Genomic DNA, 11244 nt, shown 5'->3' on the forward strand with positions numbered 1-11244 from the left:
ACAGTTTTTTTGGGAACCAATTAACTGAAAAAGAGTTGGTCAACTGAGCAATTATGGCTTGGTGCATTTGGACAAGCAGATGTGAGAAGGTGTTCAAGGCAACAATTCATCTCCAAAAATTGTTACCAACAACTGCAAGAAGTTTTGTGCTGAACAAAAATGATAGAACTCGTTATTGATCTTAGGCCTATTATCACACAAAATGGAAACAATTTATTTTGATGATATTATAAAAACTGGAGGTATTGGTAAATCTTCGTGATTTTGTAGATACATATAGAGGAGATAAATGCATCTACTTGACAGATGCATTTAGTGCGCAACAAGCTGAATGTCAAATTCTGTAGGAAGCAGTGGATCCAGACTATAGTTGGATAGAGTTTTTTCGAACTGGATTTGAAATTTAGAAGGCCCTGGTTCGACATCTTCAGCCTAGAAGGTTTGTTAGAATTGACTCCTTTCTTCACGAACCATATGTTCCCATGGATGTTGATGACAATGAGTTCGGGTACGATAAAGAATTTTTCAAAGGTCTTAGTTTCTAGAAAATCTTCTTATGAGAATTTTATCTTGTGTTTTTAGGAAGAATAACTAGAGTTTGGAATAACCATTATTGTGATTACACATAGATATGTCCAACGATTTTCATCTTCAATATTTTTGGATTTATTTGCTTAAATTCTAAAGTTTGTTTGGAAAATGATTTTTGCAGTATTAATATTTAAGATTTTATATATTGCAATTTTTTATGGGATGTGTGTGTTTGCGTCTGTGAACTGTGTGTGTCCCATACGTGGTCAAAAGTTAAGTCCTTCATATGTCGATATGCAAGTATTGATAAAAGATTGAATAAACTTTTGACTTACATAAGTTAAAGCCTTTATGTTATTATGCATATATTGATGGAAGAAAGGATGAGCTTTTGTTTACAAAAATTATGTCTATTATATGTCGTTGTGCAAACGGTGATGAGAAATAGAATGAATCTTTGTTTATTTCACAGTATTGATCTTTCCGGATCCATATTTATTATGCATATACTGTGGGGCTCCGTAAGTTTTCTTATGTTGAGCATTTCCTATTAAATTAATCATGGGTTCTCTTGTGATTAATTTAATTAAGTATTTTGGATACAATTCATATACTTATGTGATTTGTGTTGTCCAAATAAATCCTTATTTTCTTGTGAAAGTAAGGTCGCTCTTGTTGTTCTTTCGGGAATGCCATTTTATGGGGGAGAGTTCTTAATTGAACTTGTATTTAATTGCCAAATCTTCGTGGGGAGTGAGTATGTGAAATATTATAGGGGTTATCTTGTATCTTTATAAACTCCCTGATGAATGCATTTATCTTTGGCTATATGATTGCATCTAAAAAGTTGACATGTACTTTATTTTTGTCATGAAGTGTCTTTGTGTCAATTTCATGAGGATCCCACTAGTTTTCGTACCTTTGCCAATTTTATTGACAAAAAGGGGGAGAATTAATGTGTAGTTCACACTACAAATACATATGTTAGAGCACTGCTCTGTCGAACTCGCATGCGTTGCTATCTCAAGCATGTTTGTCAAGTTTAGTTGTCAAAACTATATTTCTTAATTTCTAGACTACTTATAGATAAGTCTCGGTTTAGGACAGACTAGTGTAGTTGAGCTCCATATTCCATGGCGATTATATTACGAAGACGAAGAACTACTCGAGGAACCAGTGGAACTTCATCCGACTAAAAGGTATCTAGAGACTTGAACTTATGTATCACTCAAAAGTCTATATCTCTATCTCCTACTCTTGAGACAAAGTCGTATAAGTATGATAATTTTCATACATACACATTTTCTATTCCGTGCCGAGTTTACTCGCCTATCTTTTTCTCAAAATACGTGTTGGTAAGCTTTCGCTTTAACTACTTTTCATCATTATCTGTGACGAAAGTCATGATGACGTTTCAATCTTGAAAATAGCTTTGATGACGATAGTCGTGAATAATGATTGTTATAACATTATAGAAGAATGTTTCAATGATTGAAATGTGGAGTTGAGATTATGTAACCAACTACGCACATAAGTATATATAGTTTGCGCGCACATTAGTGTATAAATTCATGTGTCGGAAACCAATTGTGTACACTTGTGCATGCGACATTGGTAAGGAGAAAGGTTGGGTACGCGTACTGGCGGAAGTTTTCTAACCAAAAATTTCTGCTGGAGTTTGTAGTTTACAAACTAGAAAACCAGTCACCTTAGGTACGCGTACCCATACGCGTACTCACGGAAGTTTTCAATTGGTTCCTGTGCACCTTGATTTATCAAAATACGGAACAAAAACTCTTGGTATTTCTGTGGGAGACAGATTTATTCAATCCTATAGACTTTTCTGTGTGAGACAAATTTGTCTATCAAGTCTTCGACTTTGGGTCGTAGCAACTCTTGGTTGTGGGTGAGATCATCTAAGGGAATCAAGTGCGTAGTATCATGCTGGGATCAGAGACGTAAGGATTGCAACTGTACCTTGAAGGAACATCAACTTAATGGATCAAGAATAGACCGTAGTTCATCCTCGAAGGGACATCAACTTAAACCAAACTCGTTTGAAAGGTTGTAGCCTAGCAAAAATGGTAATGGCCTGGTCCGTAGGACGTTCTGTCAAGATGCACAATGATTATGCATCATCGGGTCCACAACATGGCATAGTGATGCCTAAGCATCAAACACCCTCTTCGCAAGGTTACGCAACTATAAATGAGACTTAGGCATCATTTATACTCTTCCAGCTAAGTACTTGGCGCATAGTCCGCATATGTACCTTCAACCAAGTACCCCTCCCTATATATGTCTTAATGGAATTTCTACAAGTATGTTTTAGGGACCAAAATGATATGCTTGCTTCACTGTTCATTCGCAATGATTACACATAATGATTGCGTAATATTCGTTCGTCCATCCCTCTCTGGCCTGATGCACAATGATTACGCACCACTCGTCTCGCCGTGTTGCACAACGATTATGCAATATTTTGTAGGCCATCCCGCTCTATCCTGATGCACAATGATTGTGCGATATTGGTTCTAAGCCAATAGTCTTCATAATGCGCAATAATTACGCTACAAGCTCAAGGACACCTACCAAACTGGCCTAATGCATCATGCTGATGCAATATTGACCCTTGGCCAAATGCCAAACGTAATGCGCCATTTTGGCGTGATATTGGCCTTAAGCCAATCTATCTCTTACAAAGCATCGGAATCTTTGAATAAAACTTCATATCAGGCCATGGCGCATCATTTAGCATGCGCCATGCTAAAAACACTGGGTGTTACATATTTAGTTTCCAAGAAATAGATTTTTCCAACTAAACTCGTCAAGAATATGATGAACATAGCTAAAGCAAAAAGCTTCCAACACATATTTCTAGAAACAAATAAGCGAGTTAAACTCGCCTCGAAATATCAAATATGTATAATGTAAAAGTATATATATCTGTACAATTTAGTCTGATTATAATATAAAATAGAATAAACTTCTGAGTGATAGATAAATTTTAGTCTGCACATACCTTTTGTTGATGAAGTTCCTCTAAACTCCTCAGGAGATCTTCGTCTTCAATTGGTGAACTCCGTGAAATATAAATCTCAACTACACATTTTATCCTAATCCGAGACACAACTATAAGTAGACTAGAAATCAAGTATATAGTTTTTATCAACTAAACTTGACAAACATGCTTGAGATAACAAAGCTTGTGAGTTAGACCGAGCAATGCTCTAACAAGCTTCATCTCCAAATTTACTACTGGATAAATTTCTTTTAATCATTGTTCATATGTGATTAATCAAGTCATGAACGACTAAATCGTCTTTTGACCGGTTTAATCTGTTGACGAGCTTGCGGGTCGTTACACATTCTTAATATTTCGACTCACCAGAATTGTGAATATCAGATAGTATGATTGCTTGAGAAAAATGGACATTTTTCAGTGAAGTCCTCTTGTAGAAGAATGTATAATGGGAAACATACAAGGAAACCAGTGAATCAAAGAGTGCAAAGAATATTCAAAAATCTCCAGAAACTCTTTATGCTGCCGAGAATAAGACACTTCTTATGGGAAGGCATCAATGACATTCTTCCTACAAGGGTAAGCTGGCATATGTTATTTTTAACCTGGATGTCTCTTGTCTTTTTTTCCCTCAACAGGTTGAAACTTCTGCTCAAGTCATCATGGACTGTAGTTTCTCTAAATCTCCCTTGCTTGTTTCCTTAAGTTGGCAATATAATAACAATACTAGCATAAAAGAGAACTTTTGTTATTGGTATAACAGTTTTTTTGGGAACCAATTAACTGAAAAAGAGTTGGTCAACTGAGCAATTATGGCTTGGTGCATTTGGACAAGCAGATGTGAGAAGGTGTTCAAGGCAACAATTCATCTCCAAAAATTGTTACCAACAACTGCAAGAAGTTTTGTGCTGAACAAAATGATAGAACTCGTTATTGATCTTAGGCCTATTATCACACAAAATGGAAACAACTTATTTTGATGATATTATAAAAAGGTGGAGGTATTGGTCTAATTCTTCGTGATTTTGTAGATACACATAGAGGAGATAAATGCATCTACTTGACAGATGCACTTAGTGCGCAACAAGCTGAATGTCAAAGTCTGTAGGAAGCAGTGAATCCAGACTATAGACTATAGTTGGATAGAGTTTTTTCGAACGGGATTTGAATATCGTAGTTGATGCAGTCAATAAAGAAGTTTTCAATATAAACTAGAGACTTCACAATACCGTGAAAGACATTAAAGCAAGTTTTAGTAATTTTAGCTCTTGACAATATCCTTATGTGCCAAAAGACATGAATAAAGGAGTATGGAACCAATCTCCTCTTACTAACAATCATGCTCGGTTACAGGACAATATAAACCATGTAAACCTTTAATTTTTTTTCAATATATTTTCAGTTACAAAAAAAATAAAATTACTACACCCAAGGAGATAATAGAAGCAGTCAGTCACGTTGCAAACCAGTAGGCGTATCATTAGAATGCATCATATACATGGTACTACGAATGGAAATACTCTGTACTAATTCTTTTCTTTTATATTTACAAATGGGCCTGTGAAATGAAAGGATAATCAAATTTGATGGGTCATTGGCCTAACAGCCTAACTAAAAGCTTAACACTAGATCAGTCGTCTGATTATGCCATCCCGCAGTAGTACAACAAGGAACGAAGTAGAGATTGGCGATTGGCGAACAGGGCACTTCTATAGCTTGAAGACAAGCACATCGACACAACGTTTAACTGCAAAATTGAACATAACACATATAACCTACTGGCCTCGCATTCGTAAACCAATCTTCTCCATTCTTGAACTTTTTATTATTTAACCCTAACTTGTTGTAGAATCTTGTTGTATGTTGGAAACCCCTTCTTGCATGAAGAAACCTGTTCAAATTTGATAGTAGAACATTTAGTTTAATTCAACTAATTATTATTTAATTGTAATTACCACAAGCACCGGTTGTTGGTTACATTGTTGCCGGTCGTGTTTACCATTGACAATTTTACACCTATTCCTCTTACGAAAAATGAGTTATTTGTCCAAATATTTTTGAAACATGGTTCAAATGGATGAGTAAAGATCAGCATGGGTGAAACGGAAACCCAAAAAAATAGCAAGGATGAAACTGGATTCATCCTGGCTTAAACTTAAAAAATGACGAGGATAAAACTGGATGCATCCTATATAAATAAGAAAAAGTATTTGAAAATTGGTACGATTAAACTGTTTACATTCTGTCTATTTTTACATTTTTGTCCATTTAAACAGTATCAAAATTTTGATATTTTTTTCACCCAGGATTGTTGACTTTTGTCGTATCGACCAATTTTATGTTCTTCTACTTATGCAATCCTAAGTCAGTCGACATTAATTAAGCTAACTATCTTAGTACACGGCAGTTATTATCTTCACTTATCCGAAACAGAAAAACACGGAGCCAACGCGGTTGAACATGACATCAGCCAGCCTCTCTAGAAAAGTATGCGTCCTAGACTCCTAGCCCGTCCCCCTCACTAGCCATTGACTCCTCCCGTTTGAATCAGATTCCCACCATTTCATTTCATTTTATTTTAGGTCCAGCAAAACAAAAAGAACCTACACTTTTATGTACTCATGTAGCTGCCAAATATAAAGGAAAAAGAAATGTACACATGGCTGTGCAGATGTGGGTCTAGTCTGGTGATAAATTGTTCCTTAATCAAAATTACAGCTAAACTAATATTCAAATGAGAATGACAGAGAGGAAGTATGACTTACAGCTTCAATGTCAATCTTGTAAAGCAGCAGTTTCCTTCTTTCTCGACAACTCGTCCGGTAAGCAACCACGATATGACCGACGGCAAGGACAATCGAACTCATTATCAGAGCTACTCGAATATAATGTCCATCACCACCGCCGCCGCCGTTAACAAATGGTACACAAAACACATAAGAAGCCTTGAACGACACAAACGCCAATGACGAAACCGAGCAGATCGTAGTTATCGCCAAGTACGGCCCCCTAGTTAGCCCCGGCCCGTCACATAAACAATACACACCTGCAATGGAAAAACACAAACTTACTGATCAGACTACAATTCCATGGATTTCTTTCGAATTTGGTTGTGATTTTGGATTAAATTCTTACATAGTATGAATCCGTAGTCAGTGTAAGAGAAATTCTGTAATGATGAATTAAGCTGAGAAGAAGGGAGAGATAAAGAGAGAATAGCAGAAGGAAGAATCGCATCAGTTAATCCTAGTAAAACCGGTGCTGAGAATAAAAGGAGTGATATCAACATTGATATGAAGAAGAACAGAGTTTTGACTGCTCTTAATCCGCGATTGAATTTCTGATCATCTTTGTTTAGTATTCCTGTGATCATCTTGATTGTAATTAGCTTCTCTCTGCCCATTATTTGAACTTGTTCAATTCTTCAGGAGAAACCAATGAAATGTATGTATTTACAGATAAAACAAAGAAAGGAGGAGATTGGTGGCGATAATAACCAGAGAAGAGAAACAAAAATGGAATAAGAAGAAGAGAGAAAGTGGACATGGTTTTACATTAGTTTGCAAATAAATGGTACGCGGCTGGAAGCTTCAACGACTAACATTTTGGAACGACTAGTCACAATATTTAAGATCTCAATCATACAAAAAAACCAACAGTACACAAGAAGAGCGGGAATCCTAAGCTCGCCATCTTCCACTGTTGGATTTCCATCGTTACGATATCTGATTAATTGTATTACTAGAAAAGTGATTGTGTTCCCTGTTATCGGACACTTAAAAGTTTTTTTCTCGGACTCATGGGAAACGCTGGTTCAGTAATACCTCATGTCTCGCAGCCTCTGACTCGGTGGCAACATATTGTTTTACAATAGAAATAGCGGGAGGGAGGGCAGTGAAGCTTAAGCTATGATCTACGGGCAATTAATTATGCAGGTGTATAGATAACGATACGTTTATGATGTATTGAAAACTAATTTTGACAAGAGAAGTTGCCACATGCGCAATTGGTTAGCGCAGCTGGGTTCGATGTTTTGGTTGACTCATCGCAAGAGGTGACGATGAATCCAATTAGAGTCCACAGTCGAGAATCGAGACGTAACTGGAAAAATATGGGATAGTGATACATTGGCGGAAAGTCAACGGTCAAACAGATTGTTCGTTTTTCCAACTTCCATGTTCCAGGTAATGGGGGGGCCGAAGATCATTAAACTGTAATTTACTTAACTGTTTCCGCCAAGTGGAAATCGAGAAAAGCAATCATTATGGCACTGGCTGCGGACTCTTCCATGAATCATTATGGCACTGGCAAACGGATGTGATAGACCGTGTGAGAGGGAGAGAATGGTCCCTCTCAACCCGGTGGTTGGAGGAATGCGATTAGGGTGGGTCCCATCTTCTCATTCTCCCTTTCTTTTCAGGGGGTAACCCGGGCGATATAAATCATTCTCAAATATAAAACAGAAGTGTTGTATGTAAGACAAGACTACATACTTGTGACCCGATGTTTTAGTCGACATTTGATTAAATCGACCGAACATTAATTAATCTTGATATGGTACCAGTGCATGATTCTGGTAGTGTACGGTCCGGCTTTTAAATGTGGTAAATGAAAAAAAAAAACAGTTGATATCTCATAGTGGTGACCAGTGATTTGACTTATAAGCATCAATTCTTTACTGATCGGAAAGATGCGACATAGATGAAGGGGATTTTCATGATTACCTAGAATCATCATCTTTCATATCAATCCTCCCCGACTCTTAAACAATTGAGATTATAAAATCCTCGTTTTAGGGATGGGACTTGGGATTATTCTTATACAGATGATTTTAGCCAAGACGAGAAAAGGTGGGGCCACCAATGAATTATATTGGCATAATTTCATGTCGTCCAAATCCAAAACTCCTCGGCCCTCCCATGGAGATGGATGTAATAGCAAAATATTATCCTTATATTCCTTTGCACTGTTTTTGTAAGTATTTGATCGACGCTTTAAGTTATCCTGACAGTAGTTGCATAGATCATCATCCGATGTTGATCATAATGCTGCCCCTCATAGGAGATGTTATATGATAATCCAAAGTATAGATTCCATAAGTGCTTGTGTATTAAAACACATAAAACACCGTAATAAAATAAAGAAATTTAACACAAATTCAGATACCTCTGTTTCGTCTTCTTGACGTCACATAGTACAAAAATTGTTCTGATGCATTTTTAAGTTCATCCTAGAAATTATTATTCTACAATCATCAATCTACTAAGTACTTTCATCAATTTGTGCAACTTCATCATAATTTTTAGTATCATTTTTTCTCAGGAAAGAAACAATATTAACAGTAATATTAAAAGTAAAGAAAACTCCAGACATAGCAGCACCTTGTTCATCATTCTTACAAACCATTAACAACATCATTACCAACAACCCAAAGTTGCAGACACCATTGAATTTGCAAAGCAACAACTATCCAATACTTATCCCACAACTATTACCAGTTCCACTGCTTTTCAAAACTAGCAACAAAAAAAACCTTCATATTAAGCCGGACGAAAATAAAATAAGAACAACCTGACCATCATTCACAACAAAATTCAGAAAACTAGAAGCAAGTATCGAGAAATCCATTTTGCAAAAAAAACATGTTGATCATTTTCAAACTTTTCTCGAAGTCTGAAAATTTCGCTGCTTTTGATACTCCATAAGAGAACCTTAGAATTCCTGTGTGTCGTAGCTCCAGTTCTCTTCCTCCTCATATTGTGCATTGTAATCACTTCTGGATGATGCATGAGAAGTTTGATCATCCCCAGATGAAGTACTCACATCTTAATCATCCTCATCACTTGCAACATCCAAAAGATTTTCATCATTATCACTGGGTTATCCCTCATGCATGGTCCTGGAAAAGATCTTCGGATTGTCTCTCTCATCATCAAACCGCTTGCGAAGTTTCCACTCATGATACCTCTTCATCCTCTTCTTATCTTCCGCGGCATATGAATCCTCTTCACTAGTATCAACTTCTTCAACCGGATTCTCAAACCCATCATCAGAACCCTCTACTTCAGAATCACTCTCAGGTGCACTACCATACCTTTTACACTTCTCGTATCTTTGTGCTCTTCTTCCTTTCGATCAACCCTTGCAAAATGATTTGGCTTCAAAGCAGCAAATAAAGCATCAAGTTCTTTTTCTCTCTTCTCTCCATATCCTCCTTCTCTCTGTGATGAATGGTTAATTCCTCTGCACGTTTGTTTATCTCCTCCTGAAGCTCATTCCTCAATCTCACTAAATCTTCTCCTCTTAGTGAAAATGCAAGGATTTTGGCTTGGTTGTATTCTACTGAATTGACAGGATCAACCGGAATGGGGTTATCGGAGTTCGCCATATTTCTCTCTAATCTCCCTAAATTTTTCCCCTTATAGTAAATTTGATAATGGTTGTGATAATCCCTTCACAAACCACCCTTTTAAAGACCACATTCTGCCTATTAACTGCCATTTATGGTATTTCATTAACAGTCTTTCCGCTTGGTTATTTACGTCCCTTCAAAGCTGTGACGCCCCAACGTAATCACCTGCTTAGTGAATATGATTATAACCTCATTGAAGCATCAAATCTCTATTAACGATCTTAAGAATTCAATTTCATAAGCTAATACCAAAAACAAACCTATACGCTCTGATATGACATAAATGAAGATCTCTCGAGTGATGTGAATATAATAATGTATTGTTTTACAAAGAAAGAAATAATACATACATAAAAGAAAAACAAACATCTTCAGTTTGCTAAAATCTTTAAGCTACAAAAACGGATATCTTCGTGCGCACTGTTTCTTCTGATTACTGAAACTGAAGTGGGAACTGTTAGAGCATTGCTCGGTCGAACTCGCATGCCTTGCTATCTCAAGCATGCTTGTCAATTTAGTGATCAAAACTATAAGTCTTGATTTATATCTTATTTGTAGATGTCCCGGACTAGGATATGATAGCGTAGTTGAGCTTAGATCTCTCGGCGTTCATCTCTTGAAGACGAAGAACTACTAAGGGGAGCTTGTGGAAATTATTCGACAAAAGGTATGTGGAGACTTGAACTCATCTATCACTTGGAAAGTTTATTTCTACTATCTCCTTAGATTTCTACTTTCGCTTCGACCAAGTTCATCTTATATCATGAGAAAATTTCCGAGTAACATCTTACATGGTTTGTGTGATACAATCATTTGATTTAGGCTTGGAATATTTCTATAATGATTATTTCAATATCTTAAAAATTTCTTTGATGCTAATAATGTGTGAAAACGATTATTGTCATCATAAAAGAATGTTTCGATGATTGAAATAAAGAGTTGAGAATGTAACCATCTTTGGATATAAGCATATATATAGTGTGTTTGCACATTAGTGTATAAATCCATAAACCGGGAGCCAAGAGTATGCATATGTGTGTATACGAAATTGGTGAAGGAGACAAGATAAATATGCGTACCCGTATGCATACTGGCGGAAGTTTTCGAACCGAAAATATCTACTGGGTTTGAGGATTACAAACTCCTAAACTAGTCACCTTAAGTATGCGTACCCGTATGCATACTGACGAAAGTTTTTGAACCGAAAATTTCTGTTGAGTTTGGAAACTTAACAAACTCAAATCTGGTTGCTTAAGTACGCATACCCATACGCATCCTT

The 11244-nt window shown here is 36.5% G+C and overlaps 1 protein-coding gene across 1 annotated transcript; it reads right to left on the reverse strand.

Annotated features, from left to right (window-relative positions):
- Window positions 1–5004: 5004 nt before the first annotated feature.
- Window positions 5005–7343, reverse strand: LOC113325441. Its single transcript, XM_026573648.1, has 3 exons — window positions 6689–7343; window positions 6319–6599; window positions 5005–5444 (listed from the first exon to the last, which is right to left on the reverse strand). The coding sequence occupies exons 1-3, from the start codon at window positions 6954–6956 to the stop codon at window positions 5379–5381; spliced, it is 615 nt and encodes a 204-aa protein (XP_026429433.1). The 5' UTR covers window positions 6957–7343; the 3' UTR covers window positions 5005–5378.
- Window positions 7344–11244: the final 3901 nt, after the last annotated feature.

Source organism: Papaver somniferum, chromosome 11 (genome assembly GCF_003573695.1).
Source record: "Papaver somniferum cultivar HN1 chromosome 11, ASM357369v1, whole genome shotgun sequence".
In the NCBI taxonomy this organism is placed as follows: domain Eukaryota; kingdom Viridiplantae; phylum Streptophyta; class Magnoliopsida; order Ranunculales; family Papaveraceae; genus Papaver; species Papaver somniferum.